The sequence below is a fragment of the Myxine glutinosa genome, chromosome 8 (genome assembly GCF_964187855.1).
Source record: "Myxine glutinosa chromosome 8, kmMyxGlut1.1, whole genome shotgun sequence".
Lineage (NCBI taxonomy): Eukaryota > Metazoa > Chordata > Myxini > Myxiniformes > Myxinidae > Myxine > Myxine glutinosa.
In genome coordinates this window covers 82,473,635-82,494,638 of record NC_136268.1, presented here as the reverse complement: position 1 = coordinate 82,494,638, position 21,004 = coordinate 82,473,635, and the positions used below count along the sequence as shown (strand labels likewise).

Below are 21,004 nucleotides of genomic sequence, written 5' to 3'. Positions count from 1 at the left end.
AAGTTTGAAATCATTAGCCGTAAGAGTTGAGAAAAAAAAGTCCGGAAAACTGTTCTTTGCTTGATGGACGGACTGACTGACAGACGGACAGACTGACAGATTGACAGACTGACAGACGGAGTGACGAAGTGCAAACCTATAGTCCCCTCCGGTGTACACCGGTAGGGGACTAATAACAAACTACGTGGGTGAAGTGAGGTGGTGCTCCTTCATGCTGGAAATACAGTTCATTGAATTAACAAATCAGGATGCTGTTTCAGACTGTGCAGAGCAAGGTTTCTTAACACATCAAGGTACAGTCACGTGAAAAAGTAAGTACACCCCATGTAAAGTTTTGACTTTTTCAACATATTTCAACATGCAGCTATTTGATCTTCATTTCAACAATATTGATAGATAAAGGTGATATAATATAGCAAATATCATGAAACATTTACATTTTGTAGTCCATTGTGTAATTTAAATAAACATAAATGAAAATTTCGCATGTGGAAAAAGTAAGTACACCCTTGGCTCTAATAGGTGGTATTGTCCCCTTTGGCAGAAACAACCTCAAGTAGGCGTTTCTTATAACTGTCTACCAGTCTCTGACATCGACTGGGAGAAATTTTTGCCCACTCCTCCATGCAGAGTTCTTTCAGCTGTGCGATGCTTGAGGGGTTTCTTGCATGCACAGCTCGTTTCAAATCCCCCCACAACATCTCGATGGGATTTAGATCCGGGCATTGACTTGGCCATTCCAGAACCCTCAATTTCTTTCTTTTCAGCCATTCCTTGGTGGATTTACTGATATGTTTAGGGACATTGTCATGTTGCAAGGTCCAACTTCGGTTGAGCTTCAACTTTCCGACACATGGCCTCACATTATCCTCAAGCACCCTGTGGTACAATGAAGAAATCATAGTGGATTCTATGATGGTGAGCCGCCCAGGCCCTGATGCAGCAAAGCTGCCCCAAACCATAATATTTCCATCACCATGCTTTACAGTTGGTATCAGGTTCTTGTGGTCAAATTCTGTCTTTGGTTTTCACCAAACATGTCTTCTGGTTCTGTGGCCAAATAGCTCTACCTTTGACTCATCTGTCCAGAGCACATTGTTCCAGAAGTGCTGGTCTTTGCCGAGGTGTTCATTGGCAAACTTTAGTCTTGTCCTGATGTTCTTTCTGGACAGCAAAGGTTTCCTCCTGGCACACCTCCCATGTAGATCAACTTTGTGCAGCCTCTTTCTAATGGTAGACTCGTGCATTTTGACATCAACAGTGGCAAGGGCTACCTGTAGGTCCCGTGATGACATTCTGGGGTTCTTCGAGACTTATTTCAGCATCTTGCGGTCTGCTCTCGGGCTGAACTTGCTGGGGCGGCCTGGCCTGAACAAGTTGGCAGTTGTTTGGAATCTTCTCCACTTGTAGATGATCTTCCGGACAGTCGAATGATTGATTTCAAATTGTTTGGAGATCTTTTTAAATCCATTCCCAGACTCGTAGGCATCTATAACATTATTTCTGAAGGCCTCAGAGAGCTCTTTTGATCTAGGCATGGTGACGCCGCACACTTCAACAACAAAGAGCAAACCAAACTACATGTCTGAGGTTTAAATAAGACAGGTTCCTCCAAAGATCCTCTCTAACGATGTTCTAATCACTTGCACCTGAGCTGGTACACCTGATTCTAATTTTAGGTATTTGAAGTAGTGATAAATGTAGGGGTGTACTTACTTTTTCCACATGCGAAATTTGCATTTATGTTTATTTAAATTATACCATGGACTACAAAATGTAAATGTTTCATGATATTTGTTATATTATGTCACCTTTATCTATCAATATTGTTGAAATGAAGATCAAATAGCTGTATGTTGAAATATGTTGAAAAAGTCAAAACTTTACATGGGGTGTACTTACTTTTTCACGTGACTGTAGGTCTGTACTGTTACAGTTCAATCTTAAACTAGAACGGCACTCAGTGGAGAGCATACCTCCACCTGGTGAACAGTTTACGTTTTGTATTTCATAGTAGACCAGAAAATCACAATACATAATTTATGTAATGTAGAAATACTTCTTCCTTGTCACACACACAACCTGTCCAACAAGTTTGGTCCAAATCAATCTATAACTTTTTGAGATATCCTGGTGTGTATCGTTTTTGGCCCTATCTCCCAATGGTGAAGAATCACTTTAAAAATTCTAGTAGCCGGATCCGAATCCGAATCTTCACCAAAATCTAATCGAATCGTCCTTGTCAGACACCCAACAGGTCCACCAAGTTTCGTCCACATCCGTCCACAACTTTTTGATATATCCTGCTATTTATCGTTTTTGGCCTGATCTCCCGATGGTGAAGAATCACTAAAAAAGTTCTAGTAGCCGGATCCGAATCCGAATCTTCACCAAAATATAACAGCTTCGGCTTTGTGACATACGCTACCTCTCTGCCAAATTTTGTCCGAATTCGTCCACAACTTTTTGAGATATCTTGTTCACAAATAGACAGACAGACAGGGGTGAAAACATAACCTCCAATCAACCTTTGGCTGAGCTAAAAATAAGGACCCGAGTGCGGGATTGCTCCCCACACCCTTCCCCACACCCTTTGTTATACCCTTCCTCCCGTCCATGGCACACGGAATCTTGTGGTGAGGCTGTTGCCCAGAAACAACTTGCTTTCGTCTCCTGGAAAGCAAATCCAACAGAAGGAAATCTCATTTCCTTTCACAAAGCCCGACACAAGTGTGTGTCCACCCTCAGGAGAGCCAGGAAACAATATCTCTCCGTTCTCAAGACCGAACTCTCTTATCTGTCTCCTAGTCAGGGCCCTTCGGGATATTTTGGTTCAAATTCTTCCAAAAGCATCAAATTTGGCGCAGATGTTGCCCATGCCATACTCTTTCGATTTTTGACGGGCGCCAAGGGCGGTATGATCCGGGGACCATATCGGTCCATCCCGCCATGTCACCTGACCTATGACGTCATAATTAGGATTATGCATCCAATCACATGGCGTACTATAAGTGGTCAAAGTTCAAAATGAATCGATCGAAAAATGAAGGCAGGGATCCATTTTTAAGGTTTTCATAAAATCCAATATGGCCGCCAGGTCACATGACCTATTACGTCATATTTACGACATGAAAACAATCATGTATACATGAACCCGGATCATGATCGCACAAAAATTAAACACAAGGATATGGCATACAGTTCATAAAACATCAAAATCCGTACCTTTGTAATTAGACTGATGAACTGCATATGCCTGAAAATTAGGAAATAGGTATGTAAATATTTCCTCTAATTGTCAAAAATAAGGTCAGAGTTCGATTACCCAACCCAGAAACATAAAATGGTGAACCTCGCATAAATCTTGACAAAAAAATCAAAAACCGACATGTTTGACTCAAAAATGACCTTTAAGATGACCTTGAGGGTTGACCTTGACCTCGAATCATCAACATAACATCATAATTGGATTCCTCGACCTCGAAAACCCCTGAAAAGTGGTATCATACATGATTCCAACCCTTTTGGTTATTTAACTGATTTTCCTCTAATCCGGGTGGCGGCCATTTAGTATTCCGCCAATATGGGGCCCCCGGGGGGGGGGGGCGCCCGTCAAAAATAGAAAGAGTATGGCATGGGCAACATCTGGGCCAAATTTGGTGCTTTTGGAAGAATTTGAACCAAACGGCCCCAAAATATCCCTAAGGGCCCTGACTATCCCTCTTCCAAATGCTGGTGGCGTCTGGTAAAATCTGTTTCTGGTGTTTGTTCCCCCTCCATCCCTTCCCTCACCTCAAACGGCTACACGGCTGACTCCACACGTGAAAAACCTGAATGCCTCAACTCTGTGTTTGCCTCTAAATCTTGTGTCCCAAACCCATCCCTCTCTGTACCCACCGTACCCAGTCGTACCCAGCTGATCCTGGACTCTGTGTCCTTTCCTCCTGACAAGGTGGAAAAGTTTCTGTCAACCCTCGACTCTGATTCTGCAAATGGACCTGACGGCATCAGCCCACGGGTCCTAAAATCCTGTTCTTCCGCTCTTTCACTCCCTCTCTCTGTTCTCTTCACCCTCTCTTTTGCTCAAGGTCATCTGCCATCTGCTTGGAAATCAGCCAACATCACCGCTTTGCAGAAAAAAGGTGCAAAAACAGATCCTAGCAACTACAGACCAATCAGCCTTCTCCCAATTATCAGCAAAGTCATGGAATCCATCATTGCTTCAGATATGAAATCTTCCCTTTTCTCCAATGGCTTGATCTCTGATCATCAATTTGGTTTCAGACCTGGTCACTCTACTCTGGACATGCTGCTTCTGCTTTCTCAACAATGGATGGAGGTCCTCAATGCCAAACAGGAGATTAGAGCTGTCTCCCTTGACATATCACGTGCCTTCGATACGGTCTGGCACCCGCACTGCTCACCAAACTCTCCTCCTTTGGTATCCATGGAAATCTCCACGCATGGCTGGCGGACTTCCTCTCTGGTCCTAGTCAACGTGTGGCCCTGAATGGGTTTCTCTCATCTCCTCTTCCTGTTCAGGCTGGAGTTCCCCAAGGCAGTGTTCTGGGCCCTGTGCTTTTTCTGGTCTTCATCAATGATCTCTCTGACTCTCTTGAAAATCCTCTCTATCTCTTTGCTGATGACTCTACTCTCTGTCGCTCCATTCCTCATCCCTCAGATCGGCAGTCTGCAGCCTCCTCACTCTCTGCAGACCTGGACAAAATCACAGACTGGGCAAACAAGTGGAACATGTCTTTCAATCCTGACAAATCTCACACTCTTACGATGTCTCTCCAAAAAGACCGACTGGACAACCCTCCCATCCACTTTCTGAATAATCCTCTCCAATAAGTTCTGTCACTCAAGCTTTTGGGTCTCACTATCTGCCATGATCTTTCCTGGGAAAACCTCATTTCAAATCTGGCCTCCAAAGCCAGTCGCCGACTGGGCATCCTCCGTCGTGCAAAGTCCTTCCTTGGCACACCTGAGCTCCTCACCACATACAAGGCTTTCATCCGCAGCTCAATGGAATACTGCTCTCCCCTGTGGGCTGGTGCGCCTGCCTCACACCTAGCTCGTCTTCACGCTGTTGAAACCAAAGCGTTCAGAATCATTGGTATCTCCCGCGAGGAACCTAACTCCAAGGGCATTTCACTCACTCACCGCAGGCAGGTGGGTGGTCTTTCCGTCTTCTACCGACTCCTCTCTGGCCTTGCCCCCCCCAGCTCTCTCTGGGCTCCGTCCCCCAAATATTCCTACAGGTCACACAAGATCTGCCTGCAACCCTCTTATGGTTACACTGCCAAAATCAAGACTCTCTGCTCACCTTCACTCCTTCATTCCTCTTTTCTCCCACCTCTGGAACAAACTCCCTCACTCTCTTCAATCCCACTCCACCCTCCAGGTCTTTAAAACAGCTGTTCACCACCATCTCTTATCTTCCCCCATCCAAAACCTTGATCTTTTCTACCCCTGCTAATTTCACCCCAAATCCACTTTTTTGAAATACCAACTTCTGTCCTGGAAGTCCATGGTGTCCTTGTGTTTTATACTTCTCACACCCCCCCGCCCCCCCTTCCCACGCCTCCTCCCCCCAAGCCCTCTCCCTCCCACACATCTCCCTGCTCTCAAATGTTGTGTTTGTGTACTTCCCCTTCTCTCCCCATCTTGTCTTCTGCTCCCTCTTTTTATATATTTTGTTTGTCTGGTTGATTTGTTTGTGAAATAAATGTTAGCTCTTTCACGAGCCTCGATTCAGTATACAAAAAAACAAAAAACAAAAAAAAACGTTAATATCGGGTTGCTTCAGTCGCTGTTTGATGATCACATTCCTGAACCAAGTGTGGGGGAACTGTTCGATGGGGAGGGAGGGGAGAAGGAGGGAGGCGGGAAGGGGAGGGGAGGGAGGAGGGAAGGGGCAGGGAGGGGGAGAAAAGGGGAGGGAAGGGGTTGGGGGCAGAAGGGAGGGGGAAGTGAGGCAGGAGAGGAAGGGGGTTCATATATATGCTGGTGGGTGAATGTGGCGTTCATCACGTTTCTGAGTTAAGTGTGTTGCCGATCAGGAAGAAGAAGAAGCCGTACTACCAACTTCGTACACTTCTGGAATTGTTTGATTTATTTGTATTCAAATGTCTGGTGATTGTTTTGTATTTATTTATGCGAATGTGTACTTGTATATAACTGTCATTAATTTTAAAAGGCTTCAGCACTATCGAGCGATTTTTTTTAATTTTTTTTTTTAACTCCAAAAAAAACGAACTTTTTTTTTCTTCTTTTTTTCCTTTTGTTTGCATAAAACACTCCCAGGCACTCACTGATGAACCTCTGAAAGTTTGACGAAGATCCGTTGAGCCATCTCTGAGAAAAATGGCGACACACAGACAGACAGACATCTCTCTTATATCGTAGATTATTCCCTCCCCCTTCCTCTCTCCCTTCTCCTAAAAACTTGTTCCTCCAATGAAGCTGTTAAGATTATTATTATTTTGTATTCTAATGTTCTGTATTATAATATAATTGCTTGTTATAGTGTTGTAGTGGTGATCTAGAACAATGTAGATGGACAGAATTGTGATTATATCTGCATTTCCTTTGTTTGATTTTTTTTCTTGTACACAAAATCAGGCAAATAAGTATGTAAAGCCGCTGTCACACCTTGACGTTTTAGCCAGCGTATGCCGACGTATGAAAAATTTGGCGAATACGCTGGCACACGTCGAATACGTTATGGGTAAGTTTTGTATACGTTAAGAGCACGCTGAAGCACGCTGGCATACGTCGTAGTACGCCGAGCTCGTCGACAAATTTTGTGCATGCACAAAATTTGTCGACATATGCCAGCGTATGACTCACACCAGCACTCAATTTTGATACGTCGACATACGCTGGCCAAATCGTCAAGGTGTGACAGGGGCTTAACTTGGAAATGACCCAGCGTATAACCTTGAGAAAAGGCATTTCCGATTTTCCATTTATTTTTGCCCTAATACATCCTTTCCACTTTTTAGGCCTCCCATGGCAGTTCCCTCGTCATCGTGCTTTACGATCCACATCATTGAAAATTAATGGAGACGCATTCGATTTCCACCTCAATGATTGGGATTCGGATGAAGAAATGGGTTCAGGAATTACTCCATTCTCGATCACCATAACAAGCCGCCCTTTTGTCACGACACTGCCATCTCCAACAACCAGTCCCAGCCAAAATGGCTCAGGAGTACGATATTTAATGACAGCACCAAGTTATCCACTCCAAGACACCACACCACAAAACCTTCCCCTTTCAACAGGGCGACCATCAGGTTTGCACAGCAGACAGCAACAGGCTGTCTGGGACAAGCAAGCCAGAGAATATAACTTGTGGGACAAGCATTACGAAGAATATGACATGTATGATGATCATGAACATGCTGATGATGATGATTATGAAGAGGATCCTGATGATAATATCAAAGAAAAAGCAAAAAAGGTTGATGAAGAACTTTTACAAACCAGTTACTATGGCAAGTATATTTTCTGTCATCTATTTTCATATCTATACCCCAGTTCTTTAATATGTGCGTATACACACACACACACACACACACACACACACACACACATATATATATATATACAGTATCTTCAGAAAGTATTCACACCCCTTGACTTTTTAAAACTTTTTTTTGTGTTACAGCCTGAATTTAAAAAGGATAAATTTGAGACTTTTTGTCACTGATCTACAAATACTACCTCATAATGTCAAAAACAAGTTAGAAATTTTAACAAAATAATTTCAAATGAAGAGATGAAATGTCTCGAGTCAATAAGTATACAACCCCTTTGTTGTGACACTCCAGCTTGAGCCCAGGTGCATCCAATTTCCTTTGATCATCCTTGAGATTTCTCTACAACTTGATTGGAGTCCACCTGTGGCCAATTCAATTGATTGGACATGATTTATGAAGGATCCCGCAGATGACATGATACAGACATGATATAGGATCCCACAGATGACGGTGCATGTCAGAGCAGAAATTCTACCATGAAGTCCAGGGGAACTGGCCGTAGAACTCCGAGATAGAATTGTGAGGAGGCATAGATCCGAGGAAGGGGATAAAATAATTTCTAGTGTTGAAAGTCCCAAGAGCACAATGAGCTCCGTTATTAGGAAATGGAAAGACTATGGAACCACACAGACTCTTCCTAGAGCTGGCCGTCCAACCAAACTGAGCAACCGGGCAAGACGGCCCCTTTTTTGTAAGCCTGAATACCAAAACAGCAGCAACTGTGACATCAGGTCGTTATCCTTCACATGCTGAAGACTTCCCCATGGAAAAGGGTGAGAAATAATGAAAATCTGTGGTCTTAACAAGATGGAGCCACATCACACACCTTAATTGAATGTCTTGCTTGGCTCAGAGAAAAAAAAAAATCCTAATCCCCTTATCAGTCACAGAAATGAATTCCAGTGGGCCTCCAGGTGACCTGACCTGTCGCTGCTGGATTGTTTTTTTTGGGGACTAGTCAAAGGAAGAGTGCTTCAGTTGAAACCCACCGCAATTGCTGATTTGAAAGTGGCAGTTGTTCAGATTATATCTATTGGGAGTTGCTACATCTATCTATAATTCCAGTAATCTCTGTGTGTGTGTGTGTATGTCTGTGTGTCTGTGTGTTTGTCTGTGACCGCTGTTTCTCGACAACTACCGGTCCGATATACTTGAAACTTGCCAGGTATATTGCTGGGGACCCGAGGATGTGCCTTTTCAAGGTTTGAAATTAATCGGAGAAGTAGTTACCGAGCTATGGCGATTTAGCCGTTCGCCGTTCGCTTTGGCTTTGCGAATGAACCAAACCATTTCATGTAAATAGAGGGGGGGGATTCTGTGGTCGTTGCGAATGGACCAAACCATTTCATGTAAATAGAGGGGGGGGTTCTGTGGTCGTTACTGCCACGTGGTTTCAAAGTTTTTTTTTGTTGTTGTTGTTTGCACGCATGCTTTTTTGCACGCACGTACGGGCACCCACGTACGGGCACGTCCTAGTATAAGAAAATGTATAGAACAGAGGGGAGGTTATATGACCACTTGGTTTAAGTATTGAAACTTGATGATTGTATGATTCACACCATACGACTCTTACATTATCTGTCACTGGTGTCTCGTTATGATTTTATATATATATATATATTTTTTTTTTTTTATATATATTTTTAATATAATAAACACCTTGAAGGATTACCACATGTCCATATGCTGCAAAAACTATCATTGATGATGATGATGTAGATAAAAAATAATACCAATAATAACACGTTCATGCATGTTTTGATTTAGTCATAGAAGAGACGAAGATGGTGCAGCAGACAGCAGGCGATCAAAACACCGAACATCTGACGGGATCTTTTGAGCCAATAAAACCCCATGGGACACCACGTCTGCCAGAGGCAAAGCCCACGCACAAGGCCTTGTGGGAAGATTCTACAGAGCATTATGAAAACTCTGAACTCAGACAAATTACATACAGGTAAAAACCCACATAGAATTTGACACAAACAGTCATGCAGAAAGTGTTTATGAAGACCCAAATCAACTGTCTGAAAATTCAGGATTTTTCAAACAATAATATGAAAGTTATGATAATTTCAAGAACATTGTCAGGCACACTGCTCACCCCCAGCCCCTTTTCATTTGATCCTCTTTGCCCCCACCTGCACAACCAACTAACCTTGAGTTCAATCTCATTCCTCCCTCCAAGACTTCAGGATGACTGTTCACCATTCCACCTCCGGTCACCTCCCACTGTTCTGATGATAAGATGGTAACGGAACTCCAATGCAGGTGGCAGGCATTAGGCCTATCAAAGCCTGCGCTGCGGTGCCAACCTATGGTTGTTTGTCCACACCCCATCCTCTTTAAATGCTGAGCCTCAAGCAAGGAAGCAGCACGTACTCTTTTTAAGTCTTTGGTATGACTCGGATGTGGTTCGAACCACCGAGCTCACAGACTCAGAGCGGACACTCTCACATTATACCACCAAGTCTAGTTTCATATTTTCTACCCTTATTAACCATCCCAAGTACACCCATTCCTTTCCAAGTTGTTGTCTTCTCTCCCTCTCCCTCTACACCCCATTTCATTTTTTGATCCATTGCTCTTTCATCCCTTGTTTTTCCCTTCCTGTTCTCTCAACCCTCTTCGTGTTTGAACTTGTTTCTAGGTTGTTCGCCCACCAGTGGCCCTACTCCTCCTCCCCTTCCTCTCATTCTTCTCCTTGTCTAATCTTCCTCCATATCACTGTATGCCACTCTATTGTGATCTCTCTATCCTGCTGTTGGTGTTTTCCCCGCATTACATTGCGTTCTTTCTGTTCTGTTATGTGTTCAACCCCTTTCACGAGCCTCGACATTGTGTACAAAATATTGCAACTGAGATATACTACATTTGATCATTTTTCACTTCACGTCCTCATTTTCACCATATAAAACACAATGTCCGTTTGTGTGTTTCTACAGATGCCTGTCCCCTTCATAAGGGTGGGTTTTAAAGGTCAATCTTTTATCACAAATGTGTGTTCACTACGTTATATTTTTGAGGATAACACAAACTCGAAAAAGATTTTCCATAAAAGAGTAATTATTTCTCTTCTATTGGAATTGTAGACGGTGGCTTGCAAACCGAGCCTCAAGGGCGGTGTAAAGAAGCAATTTTTTTTTTTAATAACAATAAATACAAGGCCTATGGAAGTGAAATTTGCTGCACGTGATGTGCAACATGCGCAGAGTAAAACGAGTGTTCATTAACGTCCGTATGGTGTCTAATAAATAAAGAACATATAAGCACACCTGAAACTAGGCCGAGGCTTCAGACTTGCATGCTCACAAGGCTGCACCGTTGAATAAACTGTTCCAACCCGTCATTTTTTATGGGGTTTTTACTACTTTGAAAATATTTCCTGTTATGGAGGAAATAAAACCTTGTGGATTTCGCAGGAATTTCTGTGGGTATATCCATCTCTCGTTCATGGTTGGCTAAACACACGCACACACGCACACACACACACACACACACACACACACACACACACACACACACGTGATGTTATCTTTGCATTTTGACAATTGTCGGAAAGACATGGCTGCCACCACAGAAATTATTCACAGAAGTCACATTTGTCGAGGCTTTTTTTTTTTTTTTTTTTTTTTTTTTTTTTTTTTTTTTTTTTTTTTTTTTTTTTGTATACAATATCGAGGCTCGTGAAAGAGCGAACATTAATCACACAGAAAGACAAACCGACACATAAAACATATAACATAGGGAGCGGTAGACAAGATGGGGAGAGAGGGGGAAGGACACAAACACAACATTTGAGAGCAGGGACCGAGAGACATGGAGACATCGAGAGATCTGAGAGAGGGCGAGGGCTTTGGGGGGGGGGGCGTGGGAAGGGGGCAGTGGGAGAGGTATAAAACATATGGACACTGCCAGGACTTCCAGGAAAGAAGTTGGAATTTCAAACAAGGTGGATCTGGGGTGAATTAGCGGGGGTAGAAAAGATCAAGGTTTTGGATGGGGGAAGATAAGAGATGGTGGTGAACAGCTGTTTTAAAGACCTGGAGGGAGGAGTGGGATTGAAGGGAGTGAGGGAGTTTGTTCCAGAGGCGGGAGAAAAGAGGAATGAAAGAGTGAAGGTGAGCGGAGAGCCGAGATTTCGGCAGTTTAACCATCAGAGGGTTGCTGGCAGATCTTGTGCGACCTGTAGGAATATTTGGGGGACAGAGCACAGAGAGAGCTGGGGGTGCAAGGCCGGAGAGGAGTCGGTAGAAGACAGAAAGACCACCTACCTGCCTGCGGTGAGTGAGTGAAAGGCCCTCAGAGATAGCTTCATCGCGGGAGATTCCAATAATTCTGAAAGCTTTGGTTTCAACAGCGTGAAGCCGAGCTAGGTGTGAGGCAGGAGCACCGGCCCATAGGGGAGAACAGTATTCCATTGAGCTGCGGATGAAAGCCTTGTATGTGGTGAGGAGCTCAGGTGTGCCGAGGAAGGACTTCGCACGACGGAGGATGCCCAGTCGGCGACTGGCTTTGGAGGCCAGCTTGGAAATGTGGTTTTCCCAAGAAAGATCATGGCAGATAGTGAGACCCAAAATCTTGAGCGACAGAACTTCTTGGAGAGGATTGTTGAGAAAGTAGATGGGAGGGTTGTCCAGTCGATCTTTTCGGAGAGACATAGTAAGAGTGTGAGATTTGTCAGGATTGAAAGACATGTTCCACTTGTTTGACCAGTCTGTGATTTTGTCCAGGTCTTCAGAGAGTGAGGAGGCAGCAGACTGCCGATCTGAGGGAAGAGGAATGGAGCGGCAGAGAGTGGAGTCATCAGCAAAGAGATAGAGAGGATTTTCGAGAGAGTCAGAGAGATCATTGATGAAGACCAGAAAAAGCACGGGGCCCAGAACACTGCCTTGGGGAACTCCAGCCTGAACAGGAAGAGGAGATGAGAGAAACCCATTCAGGGCCACACGTTGACGACGACTAGAGAGGAAGTCCGCCAGCCATGCGTGGAGATTTCCATGGATACCAAAGGAGGAGAGTTTGGTGAGCAGAGCGGGGTGCCAGACCGTGTCGAAGGCACGTGATATGTCGAGGGAGACAGCTCTAATTTCCTGTTTGGCATTGAGGACCTCCATCCATTGTTGAGACAGCAGAAGCAGCATGTCCAGAGTAGAGTGACCTGGTCTGAAACCAAATTGATGATCAGAGATCAAGCCATTGGAGAAGAGGAAAGATTTCATATCAGAAGCAATGATGGATTCCATGACTTTGCTGATAATTGGGAGAAGGCTGATTGGTCTGTAGTTGCTAGGATCTGTTTTTGCACCTTTTTTGTGCAAAGCGGTGATGTTGGCTGATTTCCAAGCAGATGGCAGTTGACCTTGAGCAAAAGAGAGGGTGAAGAGAACAGAGAGAGGGTGAGATAGAGCAGCAGAGCAGGATTTTAGGACCCGTGGGCTGATGCCGTCGGGTCCAGTTGCAGAATCAGAGTCGAGGGTTGACAGAAACTTTTCCACCTTGTCAGGAGGAAAGGACACGGAGTCCAGGAGCAGCAGGGTACGACTGGGTATGGTGGGTACAGAGAGGGATGGGTTTGGGACACAAGATTTAGAGGCAAACACAGAGTTGAGGCATTCAGCTTTTTCACGTGCGGAGTCAGCTGTGTAGCCGTTTGAGGTAAGGGAGGGGATGGAGGGGGAACAAACACCAGAAACGGATTTGACCAGACGCCACCAGGATTTGGAAGAGGGAGACAGATAAGAGAGTTCGGTCTTGAGAACGGAGAGATATTGTTTCCTGGCTCTCCTGAGGGTGGACACACACTTGTTTCGGGCTTTGTGAAAGGAAATGAGATTTCCTTCCGTTGGATTTGCTTTCCAGGAGACGAAGGCAAGTTGTTTCTGGGCAACAGCCTCACCACAAGATTCCGTGTACCATGGACGGGAGGAAGGGTATGACAACTGAAGACGAGATGGGATAAATCTGTGCATGAGAGAGAGCAATTTACTTTGGAAGAATTCCCAGGATGAGTTGATGTCAGAGGTGGTAGAGATGGGAGACCAGTCCAGATGATTGATGGCTGCTTGAATGTTTATCGTTGTTTGAACATAGCATGTTTATCGTTTCTCCTCTGGTTTTGCCCTCTCTGCTCTCTCAACTATCTGACCCTCCCAAACTCCTGCAGGATCCGCATGTTCTTCTACTAAACCATTCCTGGTCACATTCCCCAAATCCAGGCTTTTCACACCTCTTTTTTTCTTGGATGTTCAGCGGCCTTATGAGCCTGTTCAATCACACTCTTCCCTCGACGGCTTCAAGCAGGTGGTGCAACCATCATTTCATGTCATCCCCCATCCCTACCTACAATTTTCTCTACCCCCATCGACCTCACTAAACAAACCCTTTTACACTTTCAACTTGCAGTGTTTCATCCCCTCCTCTCTCTTCTCTTTTCCTGTTTGTTCATTCCCTTGCTTATTGTGTCTAATTGTTGCCCCCACTGCCCCCACTATGAGATCACAACTTTTTCACTCTCTTTCACTTTGCTATTCCATGAATCTTGATCTTTAAAAAAAAGTTAAATAACAACTTTTATTGAGTGAAAATTTTGATAATGATCTGGTCTAGTAATTAATTTTCAGCATTTGAAAACTAACTTTCATGTCACTTTAACATAATGCAGGTGTTCCCTCGCAAGGAACTTCATGCCCCCTATACTTTAGAGCAGGAATTTGGAATTTGTTTAGGGTACCGGCGATAGCTCGTCTACTCTCCTCAAGAGACACCATGGCATCTTTAACGTCCACAAACGACCAATGTCAGTAGATGGGTCCAACTGATGCCCAAGTTCGTTAAACAGCGGATTGGTCCATTAACAAGTTGGGCACAAACTTAACATCCATCCAAGGGATGGCGCACACATTGATGGATCGCTCTGCCTGTGTAGCACCAGAGTGACAGTTTATAGCTGCGTCGAGATTCAAACCCGGGCCAGAGACAACTCAAAGAGACTACCAGCCTCTAAACGGGATGCGTAAGATCAAAACCCTAACTGTGTTTGTGGTTTCACTGACTTTTCAGCTTCACACGCCTTTCAGGTAAGTATTGGTACAGGATTCGCATCCTATTCTTTATTCCTTTGTTCTCTGTTCTGCCCCTTTCCCTTATTGTTTGCCTGATTTCATTACTGATTGTGCAGCCGGTGAAGCCATTACAGGCACCATATTTTCACACAATACAGCTGTGTGCCCAATCATTCCGTACGCCGCTTCCACTATCCGTATTGCGGTGTTGCGATGAGATAACGACTCTGGAAATTTAGGGAGCTTGCTTGCGTTACAGCTGAAAGCCAGGAGATTGTCCACAGCTGCACGTTTGGAATCTTATCCCTTTAGAGTTGCCCTTTTTACAGTATCTCTCCATCTCACGGTCGAATGGCTTTATGGGCCGGCGGTTGTGTAAATCTCAGCGGATTCATTCCATTCTAGCCAACACTAAACGGATTGACCTCCGTGGTCACAGCAAAATGGCGAACAGCTGCATGCATAAAATCCATGTCTTTCCCACTTCCGACAAAAGTCACCATTGCGTGCTCTTTTCAAAAAGCGCAAGCCAATAGAGTAGACATGGATTTGTGATGATGCATTGCTATATTAGACATGGAGATTGCAATACGTGGTTGAATTGCAGTCAATATTCTTTGCGGAACCTTTTTCCTTTTTTTCCTACCAAATATATTCCATATTCCTAAAAATGAAATGAATGAATGAATGAATGACCGTTTTTTTTAAGGCCATTTTTCCCCCACTTGAGCAGGGGATTATATATCTCAGGTTGAAAATAAAATTATCAGGAACGCATTTTCATATACGTAATGGTTTATAATGACCCCGAAGAGCACTGTTTCGCTTAGCGCTCCATGTTTAGGAACGTATCCTGAGTGCTAAACGGGGTATTACTGTCATGGGGCCCTGTTTGAGGCAATGTTTTTATGGCCGGATGCCCTTCCTGACACCAACCCTTAGTTTCCTCTTACAATGCGCAGGGATACGGTGTACCTATTCTAAGTCTGGGTACACACCGGGATCATTCATCCCAGCAAGCTGGTGCTCAATTTGCCGACCTCGGAAGGACGACGGGCTGAGTCAACCCCCCTGGCGTTAATTCAGCGATCGACCGGGATTCGAACCCAGGATCCTAGGATTCCAAGCCGGCACCCTAACCGCTAAGCCAACACCAGGCTTATTCCTATAAATGAAAGATGATTATAAAACAGTTTATATTCAATCTGTCCACATTGTGATTTTTGGAATTCACATTTAAGCCATAGGGTGGCACATTTATCTATCCACAATCCTGAACCCCGATAATACTATTGCTTGGAAACAAAATCAAACAATTTTTTTGCAGGATATTGATGCATATTCCAAGTTTTTATGATAAAAATTTTACGCAAATCAACCAGGTTTACACAACTCAATCGGCGAACATTCAAAACCTGATAGATCGAGTGGATTCAAGCAACTTTTGGAGAAATGACAATTGGATGCAACAGAAAGTGGCTTTGGAGTACCATATTCCAAAAGGTTTCGCACATTGCTAGAAAATGATGGAAATCATGTCGAAATTAATCACTAATTTGATACACGTGATTTCAATGAAATTTGAGTCATAAAAACTTGAAATATTTATCAATATCCTGTAAAAAACTTTTTTAATTTTGTTGCTTAGCAATACAATTATAGTGGTTTAAAATTAAGGATAGATAAATGGGCCACCCGGTACAAGGTCACTCAATATTTAGCAATATTTTACCAATGCCCAATGTATCCCTGTATCCACGTATCCTTCAGTGGTAAAATAGCCCTAATTGTGAAGGCGAATGTCGATTTGCGTTGGTGGTCAGGTCGAACAATGGATGAAATGAGCAGGACATCGATTGAGGTATGCTGGCGTGGGAAGCAAGGATAAGCTGGCATTTCAGGTGTTAACCCATTGTCTGAGCAACATCAGCTTATCCTTGCTTCCAACGACGTTTAGCATACTCCGAGCAAAATTAAGTTGATTTCATCCAGTATTCTTGTTCAAGTCACATCTTACTATAATTCACCAAATGTCTGTCTGTCTGTTCCCAGGTACCGCAAAAACGGCTGAACCGATCGCAACGAAATTTTGGGTGGGTAATCCTGGGACCCCCTGGAGTAAAATAGGCTATATTGTTTTTCCAATTTTTTCCCCAATTTTCCAATTTTTCCATTTTCCAATTTTTCCAATTTGCCAGTTTTTCCAAACATGATGGAATAATATTTACCAATACGAACAGTGATGTGGCTTTTATTGAAATTCTACAAATACTGTTTAGATTTTGATGATTTGCTTGTGATATGATTTAACGGATGTTTATATAAATCGTTTTAAAAAATTTTTTTAAAGCCTTCAATTTCTGATATTTTGCCTTTTCAATTGGGCCTCCCAATTGAAGCCCCGCCTATAGGGCGGGTACCGTTGCTAATATAATTAATTGTATATTTAAAAACAAAACGAGCAGGATATACGCAAAAGCTTCTGCAGCTTGGCCTGAAATACAAACCAACATAAAGCCTTGTCAGTGCACCAAGTGTCTGAGAGAGCCACCGTCACTTGAGCGCTATTTAGTAGTCTACATGGACAGTGAAGAACTGTTTGTCAACCAAAAGTGGCATTGTCTTCCACATACAGCCCAAGCCATGGTGCTAAGCACGTGGTCTCAAGGCAAATACACAGTCCAATGACTGCCAGCGGAGACAAGGAAAGGTCAGCTCGATGCCCATGGATGGTCTTTTTAAAATACCATTTGAATAGACCGTTATTACCTCCGCCACCAAAGGTGGATGGAGGTTATGTTTTCACCCCTGTCTGTCTGTTTGTCCGTTTGTCTGCCCGTTTGTGAACAAAATATCTCAAAACGTTGTGGACGGATTTGGACGGAATTTTGTAGAGAGGTTGGGTGTCTGACAAGGACAATTCGATTCGACTTTGGTGAAGATCTGAATATGGATTCGGATATGACAATTGTTTAATTTTCTAAGTGATTCTTCACCATTGGGAGATAGGGCCAAAAACGATACATAGGAGGATATCTCAAAAAGTTATGGATGTATTTGGACGAAACTTGTTGGACAGGTTGTGTGTGTGACAAAGAAGAATCGATTCGATTTTGGTGAAGATCCGGACCCGGATCCAGCTAGTAGAATTTTTTTAATTGATTCTTCACCATTGAGTTAGTAGAATGTTGTTAACAAAAAACATTAACTTCACCATTAAGTTCATTAACATTACCCTCACAAACATGAACTTGCCATAGATAAACCTTCATTCACAATTAAAGCAAACATTAACTTCACCATTTGTTAACTTCACCATTAAGTTGTTTCAGTGAACTGGCCAACCAGGTGGAGGTATGTATGCTCTCTACTGAGTGACGTTCTAGTTCTTGCTGTGGGATTTAAACAGCCAGTTTTGGTGGAAAGTGCCATTTAGCTTATCGTGAATTTGGGATTATTCCAATTCCTACTCAGTTGGTACTAAGTGCCGGTGTCGGTAGGATTTGGGGAAAAAATTCGCCCCCTAACCCGGCGTTAGCCCATTTGGAGGCTCATATTTGGCTGTTGTCAGTCCATCCATTCATCCGGTCTGTGCGTCAGTCTGGACCGGTCCGTCTCTACTCGAAAATGGCTGGACGCATTTTTTTCCCCATATCCGGCATGTTTATGTTGTAACATCTGGGCACGAGGCAAATCAAATTATTTTGGGATCGGAGCCAAAAGTCATGGGACACACGATGCGATTTCCGAATTTCGCCATTTTTTTTGAAAAAAAATCTATGGGAGAGAATAGTACAGGAATGTATATGCTTTCAGCAACCATTATTCATTTATATAGACTTCATCATCTCCATTATGTACAGGGTGGCTTGAAAGTCGCTTTATCCTTGCTAACTTTCTCGCACATCCTTCCCTCCCCCGTCCTGGTATGCTGGTATGCAGCCACACTGAATCAGGAAAATGATGGAACCCATACAGATACAATGATTTATTAAGTATTGTCCATTAAAACCTGCACATTAGGAGTTTAAGAACGAATGTTTTACTGGGGAGGGGTAAAGCGACTTCCAGGCCACCCTGTACATACCACCTTTAATTATTTATCTATTTATCCATCAGTGCTACCTACATATCGCTGTTATTTATTTATTGATGAATACACTTTCGCATCTCCTCTGTCTACATATTTATTTAGTTACTTTTTTCGTTACCTCCACCACCGAAGGTGAAACGAAGTTATGTGTTTCACCCCTGTCGGTTTAGTTGTCTGTCTGTTTGTCTGTCAGCAGGATATGTCAAAAGGTTAGAGACCGATTCAGCCGAAATTGGGTGGACAGATTGGGCGTATGAAAATGACGAATTGATTAGATTTTGGTGAAGTTTCGGATGCGGATCTGGATACTATAGTTTAAAAGTGTTTCTTCACCAATAAGAGATAGGGCCAAAAACGATAAATAGCACGATATCTGAAAATGTTATCTGATTCAGCCGAAATTGGGTTGGACAGATTTGGCGTATGAAAATGACGAATTGAGTAGATTTTGGTGAAGTTTCGGATGCGGATCTGGATACTATAGTTTAAAAGTGTTTCTTCACCAATAAGAGATAGGGCCAAAAACGATAAATAGCACGATATCTGAAAATGTTATCTGATTCAGCCGAAATTGGGTTGGACAGATTTGGCGTATGAAAATGACGAATTGATTAGATTTTGGTGAAGTTTCGGATGCGGATCTGGATACTATAGTTTAAAAGTGTTTCTTCACCAATAAGAGATAGGGCCAAAAACGATAAATAGCACGATATCTGAAAATGTTATCTGATTCAGCCGAAATTGGGTTGGACAGATTGGGCGTATGAAAATTACGAATTGATTAGATTTTGGTGAAGTTTCGGATGCGGATCCGGATACTATAGTTTAAAAGTGTTTCTTCACCAATAAGAGATAGGGCCAAAAACGATATATAGCACGATATCTGAAAATGTTATCTGATTCAGCCGAAATTGGGTTGGACAGGTTGTGTGTGATAAGCAAGAATTGATTAGACTTTGGTGAGGATGCAGAGCCGAGATTTTTTTTTTTTTCCAAGTGGTTCTTTACCATTGAGAGATGGGGCCCAAAAACGATAAATAGTGAAGCTATCTGCAAAGAAAATTTGGTGAAGTTATGTCAAAAAATTGTGGACGGATTATGACAAAACTTGGTGGTTGAGTTGGATTGGTGGAATGAACAAGTCGATTCGATTTTAGTTAAGGTCCAGATGCAGATCTGGCCTATCGGAGGATAGAAAACATAAACTGTTCAACCTGACAGATGTATATGTTCTGCTGAGTGCTGTTTTTGTGTTTTTTGTGTGGAAAGTCGAGCATCATGGAGGAGCACAAACACATGATGGATCAGGACCCAACAGAACAAAAGGGGCATTAGAATGATGATGGTGAAACACCAAAAGCAGAGCTCAAAGACAAAAAAAGAGGGAGACTTGGACAAATAAGGGATAAGGGGAGGAATAATCTACACGTCCCATGTTTTAGGTGCAGTTGGATCTTTGTCCTCGATGACGCCTTGCATCTTTGTTGTCCCCCGCACTCGAAGTGAAAAGTGGGATAAAGCAATTGGTTAATGTCAGTCCGTTTATGATCGAGGAACAGCTTATATTGAATGTTACATTTTGTTCTTCCTGATCGTATATGCGCAGGTAATGAGTGAAATACTGTCAGAACCCAGTATTCGCGAAAATGCCCAAATGTTGAAACGGCGAATGTCGGGGCATTGTTTCAATGGAAAAAGGGGGATAGGTTTCTGGCAGTTCATAATTCATAGGTGAAAATTTTTAAAGTTAAAAAAAAATTCGACCGCGAATGCACGACTACAGTTTCATAACGACTGCTTAAAATTTAAAAGGGGGTGCTGCTGCTCCTGAGGTGGAGGGACCAGGGCAAAAAAAAAGAAGCGTGATCGAGAGCTGCCTGGCAGATTGTCGCATGTTTCGATATCACTCCTTGCATGGGAGCATCACATCATCCAACCCCCTTTTGAACTTGATGTAACACTCCATGCAGCAATTGCAGCGTCTTGCAGCCTATCGGCAATTGCCGGCATATCGCACAGCACCTCACCCAGAAACTTCACCATGAGGTTGGACCTCGGCACCACTTCCTCTTCATCACTGGCCTGCCTCCTCCTCCTCCTCCTCCTTGATAATGGGCATCCAACTACTCCTCGGTGAGCTCCTCATCAAGCGAGGCGATAAGATCATCCAACTCCTCAGGCTCCATGTCGTCAAAGCCTTCTCCTCCCACTTGCCCTGGCAAACCGGCAATTTCATGCCTCTCCTCCATGTCGGGAAAGCCGGCAAAATTATTCAATACTTTTTGCTACAGGTTTTG

General features: G+C 43.3%; 1 protein-coding gene across 1 annotated transcript in view; it reads left to right on the top strand.

Annotated features, from left to right (window-relative positions):
- LOC137432640 (extracellular sulfatase Sulf-1) overlaps window positions 1–21,004 on the top strand; it is a 199,824-nt gene that overhangs the window by 127,191 nt on the left and 51,629 nt on the right. The window contains exons 12-13 of the mRNA XM_068124726.2: window positions 7,011–7,505; window positions 9,318–9,507. Of these exons, the coding sequence (XP_067980827.2) occupies window positions 7,011–7,505; window positions 9,318–9,507 (685 nt within the window). The remainder of the gene's footprint in view (window positions 1–7,010; window positions 7,506–9,317; window positions 9,508–21,004) is intronic.